Here is a 27,927-nt window from a genome sequence, read left to right on the forward strand (position 1 = left end):
TAATGGTACGTAGGGTTGTGATAGGAAGGGTTGCTTAGTTGTAGACAGCTTTTTGTTTTTTCTAAACCATAATTGAATCACTGCTGTTGAGGTGCACCAGTAGTGATCACCAGAGGAGAAAGATGCTATACTGGGTTCAGAGGCTCAGGCTTTATGAACATTGCAGTCAAGAGGTGAAGAATAATAGTGCATTTTTTAAACCAAACATGCTGGAAAGCAGGATGTTTGTTTTGTCAAGACATTATTATTATAACAGCATTTTAATATTTGATTTTGTTTTGTTTGAAAAATTAAAAAGTTTGCTCCAGTTTTTTCATTTATATTTTACATATTTAATCTACAGCAATTTCTGCTAACTTCCTGTGCTACTTTTTTACATTTCAGAAAATGTGCATAGTAACTGTAGGGCATGCTTATTGAACTTTTCTGCATATTTTACATGCAAAATAATATTATTTGTAAATATTTCATGTAAGATGACGTTTTAAATCAGCTGTCTTTCTTAAATTAGTATTTCTACATGCACAAAATATTGATGCCAGCAAGCCGCACAGCAGTCAGCCGCTTTGGCAGTTGAGCCACCGGATCATGTGCCTAAAATAAGAGTGCATGAGGGTGTGATGCCATTACTTGAGGCTATAACACTCTCTCTGCCATCAATGGTAGCCTATTAAAATCATCAGCGTTTGCTTTTAAAGAATATAATGGTCAACATTTCAATCAACTGTTTTGGATAAGTAGCTATTAATTATGCAATTAGAATTTCTTGACAAGCCTTAAAATATTTCAGTTGCTGAAGAACACCCTTAAAACATTGACTTTTTCTGGATTTCTACCTGAAGAAATAAAATTGCTAGTGCTCATTAAGATTGAAAATATTTGCTTACATATATATTTGACGAGTATCTCCAGGACTTTACAACGCACCATCTACATAAACCTCATTACAACAAAGGAAGTTATGAATAAAACTTATTAAGTCACACAAACTTAAACTTATTAAATCACACAACAGAACATCTTTTTTCATATTATAGACATCTATCAAACATCTTCAATGACCTCTCTAACAACACCAGACAGATGATAAACTTACCTTGTGCTTCTGTCAGATCGTCTCGAGCTCCTGTCTGCACCGCTGCTCCGTCTGATATTTGAAAGTTGCCTACCCGTTGAACAAGCTAATAAATCCTTCTAGGAATGCCTGTGATTCAACAGGCAGATTCCTGGTTCTCTGAGAGGGAGACTGAGATGGGTGGCCTGCCCACCCCTGCATCTCTTTCAGTGGAGGTGCCACGCAGAGGTGGGGGCAGAGGTAAGCTAGAGTAGAGACTCAGGTGTTGAGATTGGAGATGTTACAGTACATCCACAGATGCTGCTTATTTTGACCGTTGTGAGGCGTACAGAACGTTGTGAATGGCCGCTTTGTCTCCAAGAAGACTATTTAATTCTCAATGCTTGAGGAATTTACATTTTCGCATCCAGCAATATCCTGAAAGTAAAGGAAAAGAGGGACCTGGTATCAGATTTCTAGCACATGGAACGGATAAGGGGTTGGCAGTTGACAGAGGGCTTGCCAGCGTGCTGTAGGTATGATGTCACCACTCTGTAACGTGCAGTATTTGTGGTAAGACTATGCAATGGTTACAGCTAGAATGGCGGTAGATGAACATAAGGTGCTCTAAATATTTTTTTCTAGTTTCACCTTTTTAAATCTCTCTATTATTATAATCCATGTATAAATTGTGGTTAATTTATTTCATATTGTATAATTTTATGTGACTAACATACATATACTTAGTGTTTATTTTGCTTCATGATTTTAAGTGCACCTACTGATGAAGAAGCTTACATATTGGTATTGAATGTATTGTTGCCAGAGATGACCTTGCTAAAATTATTTTCTGCTTGTAATGTTTGGCAGACATGTAAACATGACATGCATAACACGTAGGAGGTGTGGTCTCCAGTGCAGTTGATACCAGTTGATACCCTCAGATTAGCCTGGAATGATTTACTGTCTATGTACAAGTTGTAATCACATTTAGCATTATACGGAAGGAATAGAAAGGGTAGGCAAGGACACCAATATAGTACTTCATGTTCTGTACCATTACAACAATGTGTAATGATGCATTAAATAAAAAAGAAGAAAATGTGTTCATACGTAACAGTAGTTTTATGAACTGGTATGTAGATTCAGTACCCCTGCTCAGTAGACCATCAAGGTTGTTGTGCATACTGATATTTTTGTATATTGCATTAGTGAACAGGTTCTTCGTTGGCTTCTGTCAACCAGGGTTTGAAATCATTTCTTTTATTGGTGGACATTTTAGTCTTTTGCGGGTTGTTTTCATGTGAACCAATATGATATGAATGAGAGTGATATCCTGTGCCACTTGGGAAATGTCTGGGGAGAATTTTATCATGATTGCATTCTCTACAACCTCTATAGGTTTTGATTATCCTGTATCAACCTGCCCATAAAAATGATAGGAGCTCTTAACGTTATGTGTTGCTACACAGCATATGACTTTGCAAACCCAGACCAAGTAAAAACATTTGTCTGTCTAACAGGCAGACATACAAATACTTTTTGAATATCAACAGCCTGCTTGCATTATAATAAAGTTATGGATAGTTGCTTACTTGTGCTTACAGTGGGGTTAAATGTTTTTATTGGTTGGAGTGTTAAATGATGAATGATTGCTGGGATTGAAGAGAGTGAAGCGCTGGTACACAATTGTCCACACTCTGTTCCAAGTAGGTCCTTATTGCCATTGCTCAACACTTGTTCAATGATGTCAACACATTATATTTTAAGTAAATAAATGTAGCACAGTGCTGTAAGGCCTACCGTAGGTGTGATTATTCGATCTGGCTACTCAAATTACTGTAGGGCTTTACATTACAGTCAGTTGGCGTAGTGTTCTCGCTCCATGTGTCAAAGCATTTTTAGTCATGGATTTCCAGGATGGATGGATGGATTGTCAGCATAGCTGGCGGTTGAACGAGCAAGTGTGAATTCAGACATTTTAACACGTGTATGTGTTGTGAAGAATAGGATTCATCTTGGGACTCTGCAGCAAGGCTGACGACACTCAAGAGAAAAGCATGTATCCTATGCATACTTAAGACTCGTCAGAACCTTGTGAACATGGCCCTTACAAGCTAGCTGAATATTTTAGGAAAGTTTCAGAGCTTGGGACCATGCGCTGAGTCTGTGTGCTGGCATGGTAGAATGTGATGTGAGAAGCTTGATATCCCTTGAGACAGGTCAAAGGTCGAATGCCCTCCATATTCCCACAGTAAACAATGTGACCTGCTTGTCACTGAGTCACTTGACACATGCTCTCCCACATGCGTCGTGAGTTAGCCTCTGTGTGACCATTTTGCCATGGCCAATAAATGAGTCATCCCACCATGGCAAAATCCACTGTGTTGAATCCTACCAACAGGAAGGCTTTACACAGTTAATGTGTAACTTGTTGACTTTTAGACTATTGTGCTACTTCAGTTGGGCCTGAAGTAATGTTTTCATTGTTCAACTTCTAAGAACTCTGAAATGTTGACCCTCCATATAATAGGTTGCATGTCAGCCTATTGTCTACCAGGAAAACAATTCCAAAGAAAGAGTCTTCATGGAATCTCCATTTTGGGAGGGTAGCTCCAGTCGCCATGGAGCCAGCGATTGTGCTCCGCTGCCCTAAATGTTCAGCTGAGCTCCACCTGATGTCCACCCCTCAACATAAATGTCCACTGCTTGTTTTACCATCTGTCACAAGGCCTCACACATTTCTTTTTTACTGCCTGTATGTGCTAGTGTTCCTTTAGTGTTTATTTTAGGTAATAATGGAAGGTGATAAACAAAGGTCAAGGCAGCCAAGATTGCAGGAATGACTGGGCCGTGTGAAGCCAAACTCATTAACCTGTGCCAAAATCCCCAGGTGTGAACATGTAATGATGGTGGCAGTTTGTGAGATTTCTGTTCCTATTTATCTGGCCATAAATAGTTCACAGGGTAGGTTGACCAGAGTTAAATGCCATTTACAAGCTGGTCAACACACACGAGGAGCTGCAGTAAACATTGCGTTCCTCTTTAAATCATTAAATCCTCTGAGGTGTTTGACCTAGCACAACAATATGTTGTTTTACAACAAGAGAGCCTTATGTTTCTGTGTTTGCAATACAGTCTCTTGGTGTATGAATGTGTTATGAATGCATGATTTTAAAGTGCAAATATCTGATTTATCTTGTGTATTACCCTGAATCAATTTGAAAGAATTTCAATTTAGACAATGGCTCTTTCCCCCTTTTTTTATTGGACATACAGTGAGGAGAATAAGTATTTGATCCCTTGCTGATTTTGTTGGTTTGCCCACTAATAAAGACATGATAAGTCATTTCTTCCCAATTTTAGGACATAAAAAATGATCATCACTCATCAATCTTAGGCCTGTCTGTGGTTCCATACAAGATTTGACCTTGTGGGAATTTAATAACCAGAAAACAGAGATAAAGCACCCTAAAACTGTATGGGAGGAGCTAGGAAATGATCTCAAGGCAGCTGGGACCTCAATCACTAAGAAAACTATTGGAAACACTTAAATTAAGATTAAGATGAAAGAGATTAAAAAAAGATTCAGATTAAAATCCTGCTGTGCATGTATGGTACCCCTGCTTCAGAGGGAACCTGTTCAGGCTCACCTGAGGTTTGCCAATGAACATCAAACTGGATTAGGATATGATTGGGAGGTGCTGGAATCAGATGACACCAAAATCAAACTGTTTGGCATTAACACAACTCGATGTGTTTGGAGGAAGAGAAATGCTGTCTATGATCCCAAGAACAACACCTTCTCCAACATCATACATGAAAGTGGTAACATTATGTTCTGGCCAAGACACAGGACAACTTCACATTGTCAAGAAATGGATGGAGGGAGACACGCAAATGTACAATGCTGCATGCCAACCATCTTCCCACCACCACTAGACTGAAGGTGGGTCATGGATTGGCCTCCCAATAGGATAATAATCCATAACATACAGCCCAAGCAACGAAGGAGTAGCTCAAGCAGAAGCACATTAAGGTAATGAAGTGGCCTAGACAGTTTCCAAACATTAACCCTATAATAATCCTGTGAAGGGAACAGAAGCTCCCATTTGCCAAGATACAGTCATACAATTTAAATGATTTGGAGATGATCTGCAAAGAAAAGTGGACAAAAATCCTTTCTAATATATCCACAAACATTGTCATTAACTGAAAGAAACACCTGACCTCTGTACGAGAAAACAAGGGCTTTGCCACCAAGTATTTGGTCTTCTTTGGGGTCAAATACTTATTTTCCTCAATGGAATACAAATCAATCAAAATATATTCTTCAAAGTTATTTTCTGGATTTTCTTTTTGATATTCTGTCTCTCCATATTAGAATGCATTTTATCATCAATAGTGTAGAATGATCATGTCTTTATTAGTGGGCAAACCAACAAAATTAGCAAGGGATCAAATACTTATTCTCCTCACTGTATATCCCAAACATAGACACATTTGTTTGTATGAATTTCAATCTAAATTTCTAAATAAAGTGACCATTCTCATTTTGGATTTTTTTACTTAGAGATCTATCCTTAGAACACCAACACAGTTTCTGCAGACAACAAAAGTTTATTTAAAACATATATAATTTTGCGGTATAGACACATTTTATTTCCATTCCTGTCGCAGTGGATCACTTAAGTTAAGTGTACTGTATAGGCATATGGGACATTGTTCCTAGTGCTTTTATTACAAAAATCACATTGACAATTACATAGACATCATAGACACATTTTTTAAAAACATATTAATTTCATTTTTAACTTTTTTCATATTTTTGTGGTTTTGCCTTTATTTCGAGATAGGGCATGACTGTGAAGTCTACAACAGGAAGCGAGTGGGGAGAGAGAGATGGGGAAGGGTTGGCAAAGGACCCGGGCAGGAATCAAACCCGGGTCAGCCGCATACCAGATGAGTGCCCTACTGTTGGAGCCAAGGTAGGGCCACATTTTCAATGTTTTGACCTTCAGTTTTCCCTCTTCTCGGTCTCCTTAGCACACTTAATCTGAAAGATAAAAACATAATTGAATAAAGCATACTTTGAATTATCAATACGTGAATTTCAATTTACTTTAGGTAGGTAAAGGCCCTACCCTTTTCTGTATAAATTACGTTACTGTTTTTTGTTTTTGTTTTTTTTTAAACATTAATTTTCGGAAATAAATTCACCATGGCAATAGTCAAAACGTCTACAGCACTTTAGCAGCAAGACGGTAACCTAGGAGTTTGTAAGGGACTGTTCGTAATTTACCAGGGGAGGGCTGGTGCGTAGGGGGGGGGAGGGCCATGATGAAAAAATGAGGTGGGGGGGAGGGCCATGGCAAACAAAATCGGAGTTAGGGGGAGGGCCATGGGAAAAAAACCCGATTTTTTTATATTTTTAAAATAATAATACAAAATGCAATACTTCTCTGAAACACATCGCTTTGCGATGCAAGGTCCCGGGTGCATACTTTAGCACTGAAGCGTGTATCTGTAGTCATCCCTAGGCATACCTAGGGATGCGTGTAGGCATACCGAATTATGTGTTAGCCTACTGTAGGCTAAATATTATTTTTGGTGCTTTTGTGTGGAAAAGACCTTGTGTCATAACGGTGACCGCGATTTCCTCGGGTTAGGCTACTGCTGGAACGACATCGCAAAGTTGGTCCTGGATCAACATCTGGTTTGAGTGGTTATCTATGTCAGATTTCGCGCCAGTAATGTCTTCTGTAGCCTATGGATTAAGATCAGTTATGCAGAAGTGCCATGCTGTTACAAAATGTGTAACAGCATGGCATCGCAAGGCACAGAGAGATGTGCACGAACAAGCCTACTAACTTTGGACAGAGCTTCGAGGCGGCTGCTCAACTGCGGAATCTCGAAGTGAAATGTAGCCTATTTTCTTCCAACCGGCATTATCAGCTGTCAAACTGGAGCGCGCCACCCTAAAAATGCAGCGGTTTGTTTAATTGTTCATCGGTGTCCACAAAACTTTTGGGAAAATAAAAACATGTTTTGAAATAGTCTAGGCTAGAGCTACTGTTTGGAGCCATACGCCTACTTCAACCCTGTAATCCCACCAATTCGAGTCATCCTGCAGGTGAGACCGCTTGCTCACGCAGCTTGGTCTAGGACCCGCATGATTGACAACCTAGAGTCTAGGTTGTCAATCATGCGGGCAGAGCGAGAGAGAAGAGAGGGTGGGGGGTTCACTTCGAGATTCCGCAGTTGAGCAGCCGCCTCGAATCTCTCGGTCCAAAGTTGAACAGAACAGTTAATAGGCTACACTGTTCGTGCACATCTCTCTGTGACAATTGCCATGCACTGACATGACCAAATGTTTAAGTCGACAAGGATAGCGAAACAGAGCTGGAGGGCGCCCTGCGTCGGGGTTAAATGGCGCAAGGTCTTCTCACACAAGAGCACCAAAAATTATATTTAGCATTTACATTTTTGTACCTGTAGGGGGAGGGCCATGGGAAAACAAAATTGAAGTGGGGGGAGGGTCATGGGGAAAAAATTGAGGTGGTGGGGGAGGGCCATGATTTTTTTTTTTGACCGGACTTCCAGCGCACCAGCCCCCCCCCACCCCCCGGTAAATAACGTACAGTCCCTAAGAGGAACACACTAAAATGAAAATCTTTAGAATCATGAGCAAAAAATACATGAAAACCAAACAACCAAAAAAAAAAAATCATACCTCGGACTGTGAGCTTGGTAGTGCACTCTGCTCTGCCATGTTGGTTTTCTGCCATGATTTTGTACTCTCCGTTGTCCTTTGGGCCCACTTTCAAGATGAGCAGCGAACAGACGCCGCACGTGTTAGAGATGAAGTAGTTGGTGTCTGTGTTGATGCTGACGTTGTTACGAAACCACGTGATGTAAGGTGCAGGGTTGCCACTGACTGCACAGCTCATGTAACACTCATAGCTCTCTGGGCTGCTGCGGGTCCTGAGGGGCACTGTGAAGGATGGTGCTGCATCAAATGTGCAATTCTTGGTTTCGGGCATATTCAGAGTGAACTTCTCTGTTAAAGGGAAAAAAGACAAGCAACGGATAACAAGCTATGGATTCCAGTTCATTACTGATTTACTCCATGTGTTTATAAAAGGAATCTTAGATTGTGACTTTGTGCATGCTGTGGTTTTACACACATTTTCACTTAAAAATACCTCAACCAACCTTTTTTCCTGACCACTTCCCATTTGCGAGACTCTGAAGGGTCAGACTGTCCCATGTCATTTTTAGCATACACTCGGAAGTAGTACTCTCGTCCTGGCATGATGTTGATAAGAGTGTAGTTGTTATTGAAGACACGTTCAGCCACAGTTTGCCAGGTGCGTTTAACGGAATCTCGCTTCATCACTATGTAGTAGAGTCTGTCGTCGCGCTTCTCATCAGGTGATGCGGTCCAGGACACTGTGACAGTGCCTGGGACATTCTGCTCCAGCTCAATTGGGCCTGGTGGCTTGGGCTCATCTGAACATGAAATGCATCAAGTATAGTACATACAATGTTACATAAAGCTGCCGTGAATGCAAGTAATGTTGTAAGGGTAGCATACTGTACTTTCTATATCAATAAATTTCAGGACAAGCAATGAAGGCCTACTAATATTGTTCAAATGATTCTAGTGCAAATGTTACAGTAATCTATTCTGCATGTGTTACCTGTTACTCTGATCTCAGTACTGAATGTTTCTTGGCCAACAATGTTTTTGAGGATGATGGAATAAATCCCAGTATCTGTGCGTTCAGATGAAGGAATAAGGATTTGTGATGTGCCTTCAGCATTGCTTATGGTAATCCGTTTCGGTATGGGCATGCCATCTTTCAACCACGTTATATTTGGCATGGGGGATGCCTACAATAAACATAAGGGAAATTACTGGTTGCCATCAAAACATTTAGCTGTTGTGAGAAATTGATAGGTTTGTCCATACAAAGTAATGTACCATGAAGTTGATGTTGACTCGGGTTGAATTTCCAGCTCTGACGACCATGAAGCTCTTCATTTTACGGTCTGTAAATGTTGGCCTCACTGGGGGAAATACAGGAAGATTGTCAAGTCAAGGTCATTGCTGTCTAAGTGTCTTGTACAGTAATGGTACTGCAAGTTGTACAAGTATTATCCTCATTCTAGAAGGGTACCTACCTGGAGGTGGCATTGCAATAATGTAGTTGTCTAAATCTCTGGGCTCTCCATCTCCTCCCTCATTTGAGGCTACGACTCTTACCCAGTACATGGCCATTGACTTTAAACCAATGATCGTGTAGGATGTTGTGATGAGGGCATTTGAGTTACAGCGAGTCCACTCAGTTTCCTCAGCAGGTCGGAGCTCCACATAATAACCCTTTGCCTCATCCTGTACCCCTTCCTCCTCTTTAGGCTTACTCCAACCCAGAGACAAGGAAGTGTAGGTTGAATCTGTCACCTTGAGATCGCTGACTTTACCAGGGGGTTCTGGAATGAGAAAATAAAGACAATTAATCACACTTAAAAAAAAACTTGTTTACCTAATGTGACTGGTATTTTAGTAAGTGGGAACCTACTCTTTGGATCTCTTGCAAACACAAACTCAGAAGGGGTGCTTGCTTCTCCAGCACCAGAGACGTTGATTGCTGACACTCTGAATTCATACTCAATCCCCTCAACAACGTCCTTAACACCATATTCTTTTGCATCTTTTGCTGAAAGGGTGGAAGAGATACTATTAGACACGTGCCATCATAAGTCATCAGCACCACAACGCCAGCATGGAGATGTTTTACATATAAAGTTAGATCATATAGAGAGTAGAATAGACCAGTGTTTCGCAACAGGGGTGCCTCGGGCCCCCCTCAGGGATGCCGTGGAAACGTGGCTGATAAATAAATGATGTATAATATATATTTGTCTAAATTGATAAGTTAATGCTAGTCAGTGGAATCTTTCATCTGCCATTTACGCACAATAAAGTAAATATAGGTCGCCCCAGTCAGCTGCAACTTCGAACGTAGGTCGTGTGACGTCTCCAAATGTGTTACTTTTCTAAGCTTGCGTGGTATCGGATGCGATGCCATGTTACAGCTTGTTGGCTTGGGGTACCTTGAAATTTTTAATGATTTGAAAGGGTGCCTTGCCTTAAAAAAGGATGAGAAACACTGGAATAGACAATCATGTATTAATCCCGAGGGATATTAAGGTGTTCAGTAGCTTACACACGTAAATACAGAATACGCAACATTACACACATATATCACTGATAATGATATTATGTAGCCTCTTAGTGCAGATGGAGTCGCTGGCGGGCCTATTCACTACTTGCTGAAAAGACTCAACTACATCATAACAACATTGCTATGACATTACCGAGAGCCTTAATTAACAGATTAAGACATATCCATTACAATTTTGGTGACAGTAATGTTATAAGTGGTTAAATATGTTGGTTCCTGATACCTTTGATGGGCTCATTTACTGGATTCACAGGGCCCCACAAATTGCTGCCTCTCTTGCGCTTCTCCAAGTTGTAACCCAAGATATTTGTACCTCCAGTATTGGTTGGTGGACTCCATGACAAATTAATGCAGTCCTTGAATGCACTAACAACCTTTGGTTGAGAGGGAGGGCCAGGGTAAGCTGTGAAAAAAACAGAAAAAAGAGACTGACATTTTTGCAGACACAATAGCCGGTCATAGTCTCAGAGAATGACCGTGAAAGCATTTTAAAAAGATCAAAAGTTTAATATTGCAATTTGTATAATTTAACTTTATTAGTGTTTGATTTAGGAAAAAAATGCTCAACAGGATATTTAGTATCTCCCAAACGCACCTTTGGTACCAGCCTGGATATCATCTGTCATCATGATTTCACTTGCGCCCTCTGCAGTGATGGCTCTGATGCGGTAGCAGTACTTCCGCCCGTGATCCACATCAGTATCCTTGTAGTGAGGCACACCGGGAATCAGACCAATTTTCTTCCAAGTGTTGCGTCCAAGCTGCTGACGTTCCAGGTTATAGTTGTCCACAGTACAACCTCCGTCATCCTTTGGTCCACGCCACTTTATTTCTACACAATTAGCTGAGGCTTCAACTATCTCAACAGGGCCCGCAGGCGGTGTTGGCTTATCTGCAATATGAGATGAAACATCACTCTTTGGTACCACAGAAAGCAAGGCGGCAACAATTCATTGTTGTACAAATAGATCTTATGCAAGAAATAGAAACTGTACACATTATAGTGTACGTATTTGTTAACATGACTTTACTAACCAATGACGATGAGCTTAGATATGGCTTCAGCTGTCCCAAACTCATTTTTCAGCTTTATTTTTATCTCTCCGGTTTGCTTCCGCGGACACTTGCTAAGAAGAAGGCGACTGTGAGTAGACGATTTCTCAATTTTTATGTTTGTATCGTCCAAGACTTCTTCATCCTCATTGTACCACTGGACCTTAATAGGCTCTCTGCCCACAAAGTTAATTTTGAAGGTCGCACTCTTTCCAGCTTTTATAATCACTGGCTCTGAGAATTCTGCAAGGTCCTCAGGAGAGATCCTTGGGGGATCTATGAAATATTGCATTTATTATTGCATGTCATTGCAGTCATTCGGAAGACATAATATAGAAACTCAAGTTAGGTAGAATTGATTTTCAAAAAAATACAAAAGCATTCAACATGAAATAGTTACCTATACAAGAAATAGCGTTATTGACCTCTTACCTTCAACAATCAGCATAGCCTCTGTTTTACGTCCATCTGCCTCAAAACGGTACTTTCCAGCATCTTCCTCTGTGCACTCCCTGATAACAAGCTTATGGTACGCGCCTTCCTTGATGACAGTTGGCCCTTCCTCTGAGGAGGTTAACTAAACAGACATTTTGGACTTCAGTGTGGTTTTACAAAAAACATAGGCATATGTGTGACCACATGCTGATGTCCTTATTTCTGTATGTAAAATATTTGGAGTACTTCAGAGCAATTTACCTCTATTCCATCTTTGTACCAAACTCCTTCACAATCTTCACTACTCAGCTTACATACTAGTTCTGCTGATTGTCCCATAATAGCACTGGCATCTGATAGTCCACAGGTAAAGTAGACACCAGGATCTGAAAAATAGATTTTAATGTGTCAAAATGAAATATTTTCAACAGCAGGTGCATATCATTTGTCATATAATGCACAATTTCAAAAACAGGGATTCATGATTTGGTTAACTTACCAATAACTGTTTCGGGAACCAGCGGACCAGTCCTGACTCGTTTCTTCTTCTCACCATCACCATCTTCCTCTTCCTCTTCCTCTACTTGCTCAACTGCTTGCTCTTCCACTACTTCCTCAACCACCTCCTCAACTTCAACCTCTTCCTCAACTTCTATGGTTTCACTTTCTGCTGGCTCTGGCACAGCTTCAACTCCTTCTGCTGCAGGTGCAGGTGCTGGCTTAGGGACTGTTTTTTTCACCGTCTTTTTCACAACCTTTTTTGTAGTTTTCACTATTGTCTTTGTAGGTTTTGCAGGCTGTTCCGTTGGCTTTTCTGGTGCGGCTGTCTCCGCTGCAGGCTCTTCAGCCTTTGAAGCAGGTATCTGTGGTGCTGGCTCCGGAAGTGGTTCTTGTTCTGCCTTCAACTTAGCTGCCTCCTCTTGGGCCTGTTTCACCTTCTCCATCATCTCTGCCCTCTCGGCCTGGATCTTTTCATTCTGTTCTGCGGCGATTTTTGCCAAGTCAACCCCACTACCACCGGCAGTAGTTGTTTTACGTGCCTTCTTCTTGCCGTGCGCACTTGGGTCATTATCAGCTATGTCAGGAGTATAAAGGTTTTCACAAAATCTTGATTAATACAAAGCAATACACCTACTGTAAAGTCAGACATGTAACTCTACTCTAACTCAACTTCTGTGACTATAACAGCTTTCATCAACAGTAAAAAAATGCATTGTTAAGTGTCAAATGGACTTTTTTTTTGAAGGGATTTTTATTTATTTTTGAGATAGGACAGTGGAGGAGAGACAGGAAGTGATTGGGGAGAGCGAGAGAGACGGGGGAAATATCGGCAAAGGACCCGGGCCAGAATCAAACCCGGGTCGCCGGCGTAGCAGTACGGTGCACAGCCGTTAGAGCCACGGCTGGGCCCTAATGGACCATTATGATGAATTAATATTGTGCAATGAAGTGGCATTGTTTTTTTATTGTAATACTAATTTTTCAATGTAAACTTTTATTTTAATGTTCACCTAGTTTTGCATGGTTTGACCATTTTACTTGATCCCTCTACATGTTAAGGGCTTTATTCTGACTATTTAGTGGTCATCACAGAGTAGCTGACATAATATCTGCTAGTAGTTACAGTATCAGTATAGCATATGATTACCTTCCACGACAAGCCATGCATTGCAGGACTTGATTCCAGCAACAGCTGCGTAGATGCCCTTGTCTAGCTGAAGGCAATCCTTTACCACCAGTCTGTGAATCAGCTTGTCCTCGGATACTTCAATGTCATATTTCTCGCCTTGTGCCAGGGGCACATTCTTCCCAAACCAGCTCATCTTTTCTAGTGGTTGAGATACGACACACTCAAAAACGGCATCCTCTCTCTCCATGGCTTTGACCTCTTGGATCTTCACCACAAAGTCCACCGCCGGAACTACAGGAAAACACACTTAATTAGTAACCTATTAGTTACCTCACCTTGATATCTTTCCCAGTCATATTTATTTGTTAAAATATTCATGTATAAGTCTCTGTATTTAGACTGTTATGCTGACAGTGCCTGGCATAGCAAAAGTCTTACCTTTGAAGTCTGTTGAGAAAATATTGACACCCTCAACGTCTACTTGGTACATTCCAGCATCTTCCGGGTTTAGGTCCTTGACTGAAAACACAAATTTCTTTCCTACCTGTTTTAAGCAATGTTTTTCTTCAAGATCTGAAGTGAAAGGAACCATGACGCCATCCTGCCAGGGAGACACATTGACAACATTGGTTGAATGTAATAATAACGTTTGAAAGTTAGGGTGTGCACATCCATAAAAGCACTAATCCAGGAGCCAAACAACTGTAAAAGATTGTCTGAAAGAGTTGTCTGTACACTGGGTATAAGGGAAAAAAAATGCGTAGTTGATTAACAAATGTCAGCGTTACGATCCACCAGTGCGGAAGATCCCAGTAGTGGATCAAAATGTTGCCATTTGTAGTCACTGCCAATAAAGAATTTTTGGGAGCCCATACGTAGTGGGCAGACCACTCTCTCACACTGAGATGTAAGCATGTAAAGGGGCCGTTAAAGTATAGATAAAATTGCAGTGATACTTTTCACAGTTGACTAGTTGTGTTTTGCTTTTTGTTTGGTTCCAAATAAGTCATTCTGGTCTACTCTATTGGCCCGAATATAAGACGATCCTGAAAATAAGACGACCCCCCTTTCCAGGTTCATGTTAGGGAAAAGACCAAATTTCATATAGAAAGCTGATTTATTTGGAAATCTGTCTGTTTTATCTATTTTCTCCATTTTATTTAGCATACCACAACACATTCCACAGTAGACTATATGAAGTTTCATTAAAAAACACTGGAAGACTGAACTAGCCTATAACAAGCTTTAAGTTTTAAATTAAAACAGAACATTACTGTCATCTCCTATTCAATGCATAGTAGTTCAGGAAGTTCAACATGGAACTAGACTACCTGTGCAGTCGCCTTCGACTGCTTAAGGTATATCCCCGAAACGCGACGCTTCCAGTCCCCAATCATTCCTACCACTCCCGTCCACCTTTTCATGAACGTTTATGATAAATACAAAATATAAAATAAATATATTTAATATCTACACATAGATCAATGACGTGCATAGGCTTAAAACCAAATGACTATTGTGAAAATGGAGGAAAAAATGGGGCAAATGGTAACACTGTTTTAATGGTTCACTATTACAGTGGATATACCACATTAGATACAGTGTAATAACCAGTGTAACAATATTTAATACCACGTCATACCAGTGTGACACCATGTACCAATTTTGTACTTATATCATGTAGGCTATTTGTGTGTAAGTGGTATTACATGGTATTGCATATTTGTACACTGGTATTACACTAGTATTACATGGTATTACATATTGTTACACTGGTTATTACACTGTACCTGGTATTGCCTATTTTTACACTGGTATTACACTAGTATTATATGGTATTAAATATTGTTAAACTGGTTATTACACTGTAGGCCTACCTGATATGGTAGATTCACTGAAATGGTGAACCATTAAATTAAGGAGTTACCGGGCAAATCAATCCACCCAGTCAGAAGTTATGGGCCAAATAAAAATTCCACCATTTTGAAAGTGTTGACCTCCAAACTCGAATCAGTTCATGAACCTACCCTAGAACATTCACACACCAAATCTGGGACAAATCCATCCACCCGGTCAGAAGTTATGGACCAAACAAAAATTCGGCCATCTTGAATTCGGCCATCTTGAAAGTGTTAACCTCCAAACTGTAATCAGTTCATGAACCCACCCTAGAGCATTCACACACCAAATCTGGGACAAATCCATCCACCCGGTCAGAAGTAATGGGCCAAACAAAAATTCGGCCATCTTGAATTCGGCCATCTTGAAATTGTTGACCTCCAAACTCGAATCAGTTCATGAACCTACCCTAGAACATTCACACACCAAATCTGGGACAAATCCATCCACCCGGTCAGAAGTTATGGACCAAACAAAAATTCGGCCATCTTGAATTCGGCCATCTTGAAAGCGTTAACCTCCAAACTGTAATCAGCTCATGAACCCACCCTAGAGCATTCACACACCAAATCTGGGACAAATCCATCCACCCGGTCAGAAGTAATGGGCCAAACAAAAATTCGGCCATCTTGAATTCGGCCATCTTGAAATTGTTGACCTCCAAACTCGAATCAGTTCATGAACCTACCCTAGAACATTCACACACCAAATCTGGGACAAATCCGTCCACCCGGTCAGAAGTTATGGACCAAACAAAAATTCGGCCATCTTGAATTCGGCCATCTTGAAAGTGTTAACCTCCAAACTATAATCAGTTCATGAATCCACCCTAGAGCATTCACACACCAAATCTGGGACAAATCCATCCACCCGGTCAGAAGTAATGGGCCAAACAAAAATTCGGCCATCTTGAAATTGTTGACCTCCAAACTCGAATCAGTTCATGAACCTGCCCTAGAGCATTCACACACCAAATCTGGGACAAATCCAAACATCCGTTCAAAAGTTATCGCGTTAACAACGAAAGACCTTACGCGGCGGCGGCGGCGGCGGTGCACGCAAAACCATTACATCCCCGACGCTCCGCGTTTCGGGGATATAAATACATGACTTACCATGGGGAAAAACATGAATAATAATGATACTTTTTTGATACTGACAGGGTATCATAAGTCCCTAATGGCATTACAAAAATAGTGTGAAAAGGGATTATGTTGTGTAATATGATGTGACCCTTTTATTTGAAAGGACAACTGTAGCAGAGCAAGGCAGTCATACTTTGTATAGGAAGATCCTTGAATTAGGGTCCTTGAGGTCCATTTCAAATTCAAATTCAGCATTTCCCTCTGACTTGACTTCAATTGGCTTCAGGTTACTCAGATGGCTAATGAACTGCGAAACAAAAACATCATGCACATGAATGTGTGTATATAGGACAGTGTATGTGCAATCTCCAGTAATTATATTTCAAAGAGTAAGAATAGTTTTCCATATGTAAACTACATATATTGGGATTAAGTTAATACATTTGGGATTAATTGATACATGGTCCTAATTTAACATCTTATTATACCAAACCTGTGCCTGTTCTTCCATTCTCTCTTGTTTCTTCACTTTAAGTTTCGTCAGCATCCCACGGAAATCTGTTATTCCATACTGTGCACAGATGCTCTCATAGTCTTTTTTGTCCGCACTGAGCAGAAGCTCCCAAAAGTTTTCATCTAGCTCACCGTCCTTTTTCTCTTCTTTGGGCCGCTCCGCCCTTTTTGGAGAGCAACAAGCCAGCATTATTGATTGCTCTCAGAGTATGATAAGATACCCCAAAAAGTACACCAGATAGCCAACAAGGTTTTCATGAACCTTACCTTGTCTTCAGGAGAGTAGTATAGGCCAATTCCTGTTTTTCTTGAGGAACATAATTCTTTACATTACTTACCACTTTTAAAAAATGTATTTCCAATATTATACATACAGTGCAGGCAACAAATTTACAAAAAATTTACAGAATTTAATTTTGTACTGAAGTATATATGTTCTGGTATGTACCTTCTCTGGCTTCTTTCATTGCTTTGCTCTTCTTAAATCCAACTAGAAAAAGATTCTCGTCAATATCATTATGAACATGTTAGAATAAATACTTAAACAGACTGGCAGACAGACAGACATTGATGAATTTATAACCGTTTGCTTACCTTCAATGACATTGAGTGCTGCAGTGACCACGGCTTGTCCAAATTCATTGACTGCAAAGCACTTGTATGTATCACTTAGATCGGCACCTACAGCCGGCATCTATGGAAATGTAATGAGCACAATCCCTTGAAAAACGATTTGTTATCTGTACCTTGCTATGTTACTAGTGTATGTAATTCCTACTGCTTTTGTAAGTGTGGATGAGAGAGATGCTTTGGCACCTGAAGCTGATGCTCGTGGGAATGCTCATCATAAACAGATTGGCATAGTTCAGGATCAATCTCGCCGTTACTTCTTTTCCAAGTTACAGTTGGGGCCGGATTTCCTGTCACAATAGCTTTGAAAACAGCTAGTTTCCCTGTAAAAGTATTGTTGTAAGACCTGGATGTTAAAATATATTATATTATACTATATCATCATCACTACATCCCAGACTGTGCCATACATGTAGCTGTCATCTTTACCTTCTTGTAACGTTAAAGCAATTGGTTTGCGTGTGAAGTCTGGGTGACTGCTTCCTTCAGGAATTTCCTCCACAAACTGTGTGATCATAACCCCTGGGACTCTGGACCTCTTCTTGATTCTTACTGCAAAAGAAGAATTTCAGATGTCAGGGAGCACCATCAAATTATTATTAATTATTATATATAAATAATAATTATTATTCAGCGGTGATGGGCATTAGCGCCGCTACTTGTAGCGAAGCTACTAGTTTAACTACATTTCCCAGTAGCTTGGCCGTAGCGTCACTACTTAACCGCAGAGATACACCAGCGGCGACGCGATTCAAGCGACAGAGTGTAGCAGCAAGCGATACGAGAGATTGAGGAGACTAGAGTATGTCCGTACAGGCAGAAGGCAAAGCATTCAAGCATTCCCATTGGCTGTGGTCACTGACCTCTATACAGTCATTGGCTGTCGCGGCTTGTCGCCGAACCGCGTCATAGAAAGTTGAAAAGATTTCAACTTCAAATTGTCGCGCTCGTCGCGCAAATCGCTCTAGTCTCCAGAATCGCTTTTGTCTCTCGACTCAATACAAACCCAGGTGAAAAAGTGGTTCAATTTAGTACAATAAAAGTATGACTGAAGTGTACTTAGCATGTTAAAAGTGCACTCATGCTTTTTGTGCTAAGAAAAAGTATGTTTACAATATGCTTATTTAAAGTGTACTTAAAATTAGATGTAATTAAGTTGCTCTCAAAGAAAGTACACTTAGCGAACCATACTTCAAGTGTACTTCGAAGATGTTTGACAAAAGTGTATTTAGAGGAATATACTAATAGTGTTCTAATAGTGAACTTACTAAAAGTGTATTTTTTAATAACATATTGCAATTGTACTTTTTTAAAGTGCAATATGATTACACTTCACCCAAATCTCTTCTAAGTGTGATTTTCTATAGTGCGCTTTAAAGTAAATCGCTTTAACATATTGCAAGTACACTTTTTCTAAGTGCACCATGATTGTACTTCACCCAAATATATTCAAAGTGTGCTTACACAAAGTTCATTTACCCATCATGCACCATCATGCATGTACCATCATGCAATGCACTTCTTGGAGCTAAATTTCTCAAACAGAAAGCCATTTACCTCTAAGGAATATCTTTGGTTTGCATGAAAATATTACTCATTGTTATATTCTGCGTTTATTGTAGGACTAAAGTGGTACACAAAAAATGGCCATGTTCCCACCGTCATTATGATGGTCACGTACAGGGCTCAACTTTTTCCACCACCAGCCAATTTGGCTAGTGGACATTTTTTCTTACCAGCCAAACAGAAGTTCAACTAGCCATTTTTTTTTAAATCTCGCCAAAATAAACTATGCATTAGGCTAGTTATTATTATTATTATTTTAAATTATGGTCATTTTGTTCAACTATTTCTACAACACTGATACACTATAGGCCTGCATAGGCTATATGCCTACATAATAACAAGCATATTATAGGCTATATATTTTTCATTATTTTTTAACTTCTGCTTTATGTTTTACTTTCATGACTTAGGCATAATCAATTTGATTAGTTTTTGTCCAATTCCTCTGAAAACAGCTGAATCTCATCACACAAGCCACTCACATAACAGACCTTACAGTAACCACGCACACAGCCAAACACTAGCCTACAAAACCTCACATAGGCCTACGCACACCCCAAGGAAGGAGAAGAGATGAGAGGAAAAGGAGAGGAGAGAGGAGGAGCTCTTCTCTACCATGCGCAACAAAATGACAAGAAGCCTAGTTTAAATAAAAGTAAATAATATCTCGGGAATATTCGCTTCCGTTGTTACTTCGACAGCTTCGTCGTTGGTTGCTTTTTTTCTTTCCGATGGCGTGGGCTTTCCAACTTAGTTGCGCCAGGACTCGGAACATTTCAGAAGACAACTGAACTGACAGCTACGGTCACACTACTCTGACAGTCAGCTCTCCTCCTCTGCCCTTGTCGCTATTTCGTTCCACAACCACTCATTTTTTAACTTCACTATTATTACGGTGACAATTACTACTAGCATTCACCAACACACAGAACCTTGCGCTAACCCCTGCCACATTCTCATCATCACTCGAACAAAACATAGTCTACAGAACAGAAGTAGCTCTATGCATAATCTGCGTAACTCCTGTTGAAACGGCCAGGGCCTCGCTGCTTCAAAAATGCAGCCTGTTACAGCAATGTTCATGTAAGGGTTAACGTTCGGCGAGAAGGTCGCTACCGTGGAATAGCAGCACGACAGAGAGAATCTTTAGACCCCGACGCGGAGCGGAGGGGTCTTGTTCTCTCTGAAGTGCTGCTATTCCACAAAGCGACCGACTCGCCGAAAGTTAACCCGCTTATTATATGGATATACTTAAATGATTCACACATGGCGGGGACATTTCTTTAGGCCTATTTAATGTGAAGTCTAGGCTATTATAGTTTTAATGTCAAAAGATTGTTGCTGCGCCGTTGTGGAACACCGCTAACAGCTAGGTAGCCAGGACAACAGGTGTTGTCTATCACAGCAGCTGATTAGAGTCTTGTTGAAAAGTCGCTTTAGCAGTGAAAAGTCGTGTTTCCATTGACAGCGGTCTGTTATAGACCAACCCGTCCGTTATCGAAAAATAACAGACGTGCGAACGTTGGGGAGCCCCGTTGAAATGAATGGAGCATTCGACCGATGACGTCACAACCATATAATAAATAGTAATAATAGTGACGTTAAAAAGGTTGTAGCGAAAGCGACGAGAGCATAGGAGGAGAGCTGCCTGTCAGAATAGTGTGAGCGCAGCTTAGCTGACAGAAGGCTGGTCGTCTGAAATGTTTTCAATCCTGGCGTGCGCAACAGCATGGAGTTGCCGCTTGCTGCACTGGAAAGCCCACGGTGGGAGGCTACGTCGTGACGCTAGTGTCCATGGGTAATGTAGGAAATCTCGCCGTCTAACGTTCGTCAAAGCAGCGGTTTACCGTTCATAATTTACTGTACTCGGGAACTACTAGCCAAATTGGCGGGTAGGTATTTTTTTCTACTTGCCAAAATTAATTTTCACCCGTGTTTGGCGGGTTGGCGTGTGTTAATTTAGAGCCCTGGTCACGTATATGTTCTGGTATATATAGCCTCACACTTCCCATGATATCATGGTGAGAGGTAAGTTGGAACTAGTTGTTCAAACAAAGATTCAAGGGTCACCATTAGTGATTAAATCAAATGATCAACTGCAGGAAGGTGGAACAAGTATGAAATAAAGTGAAATGTATATCTGAAATCTCTGTAACAATGCAATGATTGTAAATGTCAGTCGTGCTAGGCATGCATACTGTATCAATACTGTGACATGTGGCCGTGTGTATTGTACAAGCTCTGAGGACCAGCATGGATTGTAGTATTAGATTTATATTATTCGTTGTACTTGGGAGTGTACTGTGAATATACTTCAAGCATACCTGTTATATATTTACAATACTTAATATGATATACTTTTTACAGACTTAAAATGTTCCAATGTAGTCCAAAGAAGCATGAAGTTAGTATACTTTTATTGTACTTCTAGTAACAATAAAATGTTATAGAAGTGTACTCAAGCACACTATTAATGCCATACGAATGCATGAAAAGCGTGTTTGGAGCATACTTTCAAAAGTATGCTTGTAGTGCACTTAAAGTTGTCCAAAAGCGGTGCCAATTTAGCATCCTCAGTGTGCTGCAACTGTGCTGAAGTACTGCTTTAGTAGTGCTTCAGCGCACTAATAGTGCAATGAAGCGCACTTTAAATCGCCGAAAATAGTACACTTTGTACTAAGTACGGTCAAAAAAAGTACACTTTAAGTATATGGGTTTTTCACCTGGGAAGTCAATTACTTCCGTTGCGCGACTCGCTCAGATCGCCGCTGGTGTATCTCTGCGGTTATGTATTGAGTAACGTCCCTGTAGTTAAGCTTTTTTGTCAAGTAACGATGTAGCGTCCACAAAAGCAACAAATTTTAGGCCATCCCTGAGGAAAACGTCCCTAATCAAGTCAGTTGAGCGCCACAAACCGGCTACAGATAAAACTGATGTTGTTTGTTAAAATCCCCTAAACTTGCTCTCACCCTTTCCCTCCTTTCGCTGACAGGCCTACACTTTCAAGTTTTGCAATGTTTGACTTCAAATTCACATGTGCAAGGTGCATCTTCCCAACCACAGTTAACCAAAAATCCAAAATGGCTTAACCCATTTTGGTTTTTTTGTAAAAATAGTTGCAAATAGTGGCAAATGCATCATGTCTGTGCTAGTTAATGCTAAAATCACCCATTGGGTTCCATTGTATGTGCACTGCCCACACAGCAACCCCACTTTATGAGCTTCAGTAAAGGTTAAACACTTGCCCGATATCGCCCGCTTTCATGGAAATCAGTGCAATTGGCTAACTTTGCGCAGCCCGCATAAAACATTCTTACGGATTTCCCTTTGGTCAACTTTCATTGGCCTCCAACAGATGTAATATGTTGGTGAAATGGCCAGAATTCCCCTTTAATCTATGGATGAGTAGCTGATAGCTTAGCTCACTAGATTTTACAAGTAGCTTGCCCAACACTCCTGCTAAGCACATTGTCAGTAGTGCATTTTGTGATCTCTACTTACCCTGCCCAGGGGCTGTGGGCTCTTCATCTTTTGTCTTCCTGAACTTCATCCTGGTGTTCCTTGGATGACCTCTGACTTCAGAAGAAGAAAATGAGCAGTCACTTAATTGAACACAAACAGTAGACATTAGACATATAGGCAGTACTACATAGTGACTACAGTATGGACATGTACATTGTCACGAATATGAGACCCGTTTTTCATTAAATGTTGTACACACAGTATGCATAAACACAGGAAAGCAGGATGTGATTGGGGAGGCGTATGAAAGGAAGATGGTATGTCAACCGGCTGAAGCAGAGGGGCTTGCCTGGAACGTGAAGGTGTGGCCTGTGGGGGTAGGCTACAGAGGCTTTGTGGCCAGAAGTATCACAGGGCTGCTGAAGAACATTGGTGTCATAAGGCCCAATGGAGGGCAATAAAATACATTAGTGTTTGCGGCGGCTGAGCAGAGCAGTCACTAGCTGTGGCTCAAGGGCAGGGACACAACGTGGGCTGCCAGATGACCATGTGGTGCCACCGTGCAACACACACCCAGTTCTGTTTCACTCAAGAAAGGCTGCCAGACGGCTAGCCCAAGGGGCTGGAATATAATCCGCGCATGCGCGAGTTCTGAGGTACACTTATATCAAAACTTCATCACGTGAGTATGCCGCGCTACTGTACACAGTATATAAGTCCCAGCGCGGCATACTTCGTCCTCTTTAATCCCTCACGCGATCTGATAAGGTACGAATACTGGTAACGAGGTGCCTACTGGCAGTTAGCTGTCCGAGAGCTGGTGACTATTGTTGCCCCTCTCCAGGCTATCGTTATCAGGCACTGACTTGTTATAATATAAGTCTGTGTTATCAGGCTATTATCCCCACCTTATTAAGGTGTGCTATCGCCGCTTATAGTAACGGTGGCTTCTCCCTGTAGCTTGTGCTTTCGCATGTGAAGCTACTCTCGTGGAATCCCCGAGGCGCATATCCACCTGGAATTCAACTTGAGGTAAGTAATCTGTTGTTGTTGTTTGCTCTAGGGAGGAAAGAGATTACAGAGACATCTCTCTAGCTATATCTCTAATGTTGCTACGGGCACCTTCGGCGCCGTTCAGTAGCTCACTGTGATTCTGCCGCCACTCTCCCTCTTCTATCGAGTTGCTTGCGTGCATGAACTCTCCTGCAGGACGGCCGCGACTCTTCCTCTGTCGAGGAAGTTACTCGCTGGGCTCGTTGGTTCCGCAGTGGAATAATTATCCTGTGTAACAAACTGCCGCCACTCTCCCTCTATCGAGTTGCTTACGTGCACATTATACTCCAGCTGCCTCATCTGACGTGATCTCGTGCTGCGCAACTCTCGGCACCGACAATCTCATTCTCGGTACCGGTGAGAGATCAACGCTGGTACCAGAATTCCACTTGAAATTCAACTTGAAATTCAACTTGAGGTAAGTAATCTGTTGTTGTGGTTTGCTCTAGGGAGGAAAGAGATTACAGAGACATCTCTCTAGCTAATCAACGCTGCCTGCCGCCGCTCTCCCTCTGTCGAAGGAGTTGCTTGCGAGCATGTTATAGGCTACTCCAGCAGCCTCACATGACGTGATCTCGTGCTATGCAACTCTTGGTACCAACAATCTCATTCTCGGTACCGATGAGTGATCAACGCTGGTACCAGGGTCGGTACCTAGGGTGATTAGTGCTGCTACTGGAGTGTGAGACACTTAGTGCCCACCATCTCTTGCACCTCTGCTGGAACCATATCTGGTACCAGGCAGTAACAGTGCTATCAGGTTCATGCCTAAAGTCAAGGTGTGACTGAAATAATAATGATACTTAATGATGAAGTAATAATAATATTAATAACAACATTTATATATTTAATATAGGTTAAAAAAAAAAAAAAAAAAAAAAAGAACGATGCCTGGATTCCAGAACTGTTCTAATTGCAACAGTAGAATGCCAGTGAAAGATGGACATACACTGTGTGTGACATGTCTGAGCCCTGATCATGCACTAGCTTTAAGGGCAGGGAGAGCGGTCTCCCCTTCTCATCACATACTCTACTGAGTAAGGTGAATAGGGCTACATGAGATAATACACCATCCTCCCAGGCGTCCACAGACTCAGGTTCGATACCAGCTACTCAACCCTCTCCTCAGCAACTGTCTGAGACCTATGATGTTCTAGCAATAAAATGGCGTCTCTGGTGAAGGGGAATTTGTCCTTGGCATCCGGTCAACAGTGGTTGATGCACCAGCTGGCTGAGCGCCATACAGCGCCACTAGGGCCTGGGCACCAGGCAGCCCCATTAGGGCCCGAGCACCAGGCTGCGCCATCAGGCACAGAGCGCCAGATGGCCCCTTCAGTGCAGCCTGCAAGGGTGTCACCACAGCAGCTGTCCCCACAAGGTGCTGATAATAGTGTGGAGCTGCTATGAGTGCAAGCATCCGATAACCTTGATGCTGGATACATAGATGGCTTAACATCTCCCCATCATTCTGATTTGAGCTCAGACCTCTTCCCCCGGACTTTGTCAGGGAAATGACGACTGTGTGGGAGCAACCAGAGGCGGCTACCCCTATGCGACAGTGGGCACAGTTTGCCAACATCCACGGAGCAGATAACGTTTGTTTTTGGCAACTATTTCGCGATGGATGACTATTGCTGCTCTCGTCCTCCCTCCTACAGCTCTTGTGGGGAAGGTGGCCCTGCCGCACGTTTTCTCTCACACTCAATTGGAGGTGTGGGAAATGTGTTCTCCCAGTTCTTGGGTTGTTTCAACGGTAAGGTTTGGTTACCGGCTACAGTTCAGGCGCCGCCCACCCATGTTCAAGGGTGTTCTTGTTTCTCATCAGCCCGACCCAGAGCGGCAGCTGGCCTTACAGAGGAGATAAATACTCTGTTAAGGAAAGGAGCAATCAGGGAGTTAAGTCGCAACGAACGGCGGAGTGGCTTTTATTTGAGCTACTTCCTAGTTCCGAAACTAGATGGTGGATTCCGTGCAATACTGGACCTAAAGCCACTAAACCAGTATTTACGCCCGTTGCATTTCAAATGCTGTCACTGACCCAAATCTGTCAATCGATTCAGTGCGGGGATTGGTTCACGAGTATAGGCTTCAGAGGTGCCTATTTCCACATTGCAGTCCACCCTGCTCATCGCCAGTTTCTCCGATTGCGTTGGAGGACAGAACTTTCGAGTTCAACGTCCTTCCCTTCGGCCTATCCCATTCACAAAATACATGGACACAGCCTTGAGCCCGCTGTGTCAGAGGGGCGTCAGAGTCAATTATCTATCTCAATTACGACTGGTTAAAATGTTCCCAGTAGAGTCAGCAGGCAGGGCAGGACACAGCAATGGTAATGGAATACTTACAAATGTTGGGCCTGTCTCTCAATTCAGACAAGAGCCAACTGCCTCCCTCAAAACAAATCACCTTCCTTGGAGTGAAACTGGACTCTGACGATGGTGGCATGTCTCTCGGATCAGGAGGTTATTGCCCTGAAACAATGCCGGTCACAGTTCATGGGACGGAGGAATGTGCATGCTCACCAGTGTCAGAGGCTGCTGGGCCTCATGGCTGCTGCATCCTAGGTGGTACTCCTTGGCCGTCTAGATATGGGTCCAGTGCAAAGTGGTACCTGCCCAAGTACACCCAGTACTGGACAGGGGAAAATCTGTCCCTCTGCCACCTGTGTGCCTATGAGCCCTCCAATAGTGGGCCATACCCCAGAATTTGTGCAGAGGTGTACGACTAGGCAGAATCTACCAGCGCAAAGTTCTGACCACAGACGCATCGCTGTCAGGCTGGAGGGCAGTCTTGAATGATGTAGGAGCCAGAGGAGTGTTGGAAAACTGTCCACATAAATATTCTCGAGTTGAGACTGATATATCTTGCCCTCTGGCACTTTTTGCCAGTACTCCAGAACAAGGGTGTCTTAATTCGAACAGACAACATGTCGGCCATAGCATATGTGACCGCCAGGGAGGCCTGAGGTCCCAGGCGTTACGCAACATGGCCCGGGAACTCCTCCTCTAAGCAGGCACTCGACTCCACTCGATCAGAGCAGTGCACCTGCCGGGCACTCTGAACACAGCAGCATACCTGCTGTCAAGGGGTAAGCCACACCCAAGTGAATGGCGATTGCACCCGGAAACAATGCATCTGATCTGGGTTCATTTTGGGAAGGCACACAGCAATCTTTTTGCCTCAAGGGAGTCGACCCACTGTCCACTCTGGTTTTCCTTAAACCAAGACGATGCACCGATGGGGGTGGACGATCTTCCCCCCTCTCTCCATGATTCCTGGAGAAGACCAGGAAGGAGAACCTGAGAGTTGTCTTAATGGCTCCATTTCGCCCCCATGTGCCATGGTTTGCAGAGATTCAGACCCTCCTCTCGAGTACCCCATGGCAACTCCCATTGCGCAAGGGGAGAGTTGTGGCACCTGACACCAGCCGCCCTAAATTTGTGGGTCTGGCCGTTAGAAGGGACACCCTCCTCGCTCGGGGGTTGTTATTCTCAGTTGCAAGAACCTTGCAGTGTGCTAGGGCCCCATCGACAAGAGCTGTGTACTCTTAAAGATGGGCAGCCTTCAAAGCATGGTGCGAACAGTGGCATGAGTGCCCCCGGTCCTGCCCTCTAGCTTCAGTCCTGGAATTCTTGCAAAAGAAACTTGGTGAAGGCAAGTCCCCTCCAAAGCTAAAGGTTTTTCTCTCTGCAATATCCGCCTGCCATAAGCGAGTAGATGGCAAAACGCTCGGAGCTAATCCTCTGTCTATCCAATTCATGAGAGGAGCTCAAAGACTGCGCCCAAGGAGGCTTCAATCTGTGCCGCCATGGCAGTTCCACATTGTCCTCAGTGCTCTGGCGAAGCCCCCATTCGAGCCCGTTGGGAGTATCAACCTAAAATGGCTGTCTCAGAAGGCGATTTTTCTTCTCGCCATCACCTCAGCGAAGCGTATTGGAGAGCTACATGCGCTGTCCACTCATCCTGACTGCTTCCATGTTCAGCCAGAAGGCACCGGTGTGGTCCTACGCCCTAATACAGACTTTATGCCGAAGATTCTTTCAACACAGAATCTCAACCAGGCGATTGTGTTGGACTCCTACCGCCCTCCTAACACTGAGCCACCTCATGGTCGCTCCTGAAGGGAGTCCTTTTACAAGAGGTTGCCCGGTGGCCTGCTGGGCTTCACCGTCGATCTTCACAAGGTTCTATAACCTCAACATGTTATCTCCCACATCCTTTGGGAATTCAAGTCAAGTCAAGTCAAGTCAAGTTTATTGTCAATTTCTTTACATGCACTGGTCATACAAAGAATTT

At 42.4% G+C, this 27,927-nt stretch overlaps 2 protein-coding genes and 1 long non-coding RNA gene across 11 annotated transcripts in view; 1 reads left to right on the forward strand and 2 right to left on the reverse strand.

Moving 5' to 3' along the window:
• The window catches only part of LOC134462896 (immunoglobulin-like and fibronectin type III domain-containing protein 1), a 33,417-nt gene extending 32,121 nt beyond the window's left edge, over nucleotides 1–1,296 (reverse strand). For 2 of the 7 annotated variants that reach the window (XM_063216149.1, XM_063216148.1), the window contains exon 1: nucleotides 1,097–1,291. The gene's annotated coding sequence lies outside the window, so the exon portion shown is untranslated. Of the gene's footprint in view, nucleotides 1–1,096 lie in introns of all 7 variants that reach the window. The other 5 variants (XM_063216143.1, XM_063216144.1, XM_063216145.1 and 2 more) reach the window with 5 other exon arrangements.
• Nucleotides 1–27,927, forward strand: part of LOC134462898 (uncharacterized) — a 122,184-nt gene that overhangs the window by 32,876 nt on the left and 61,381 nt on the right. The window lies entirely within an intron of this gene.
• Nucleotides 5,477–23,154, reverse strand: igfn1.3 (immunoglobulin like and fibronectin type III domain containing 1, tandem duplicate 3). The gene is made up of 23 exons (XM_063216142.1): nucleotides 22,618–23,154; nucleotides 17,980–18,102; nucleotides 17,737–17,873; nucleotides 17,515–17,614; nucleotides 17,369–17,410; nucleotides 17,188–17,227; nucleotides 16,901–17,084; nucleotides 16,601–16,714; nucleotides 13,862–14,024; nucleotides 13,442–13,714; nucleotides 12,293–12,868; nucleotides 12,055–12,179; nucleotides 11,791–11,935; nucleotides 11,341–11,634; nucleotides 10,901–11,197; nucleotides 10,529–10,708; nucleotides 9,640–9,777; nucleotides 9,242–9,550; nucleotides 9,042–9,127; nucleotides 8,758–8,950; nucleotides 8,270–8,566; nucleotides 7,788–8,114; nucleotides 5,477–6,110 (listed from the first exon to the last, which is right to left on the reverse strand). Exons 1-23 carry the CDS (start codon nucleotides 22,742–22,744, stop codon nucleotides 6,106–6,108), a joined length of 4,275 nt encoding a protein of 1,424 aa, XP_063072212.1. The 5' UTR covers nucleotides 22,745–23,154; the 3' UTR covers nucleotides 5,477–6,105.

Source organism: Engraulis encrasicolus, chromosome 14 (genome assembly GCF_034702125.1).
Source record: "Engraulis encrasicolus isolate BLACKSEA-1 chromosome 14, IST_EnEncr_1.0, whole genome shotgun sequence".
NCBI lineage: Eukaryota > Metazoa > Chordata > Actinopteri > Clupeiformes > Engraulidae > Engraulis > Engraulis encrasicolus.

Bases quoted from the DNA above. Each gene is read 5' to 3' on its own strand.
- igfn1.3 (XM_063216142.1), bottom strand. From the start codon at position 22,744: ATGTCTACTGTTTGTGTTCAATTAAGTGACTGCTCATTTTCTTCTTCT. The intron at 17,411-17,514 runs GTAAGCAAACGG...ATCTTTTTCTAG, and splicing joins AGCACTCAATGTCATTGAAG to TTGGATTTAAGAAGAGCAAA. The intron at 16,715-16,900 runs GTTTGGTATAAT...TTTGTTTCGCAG, and splicing joins GAATGGAAGAACAGGCACAG to TTCATTAGCCATCTGAGTAA.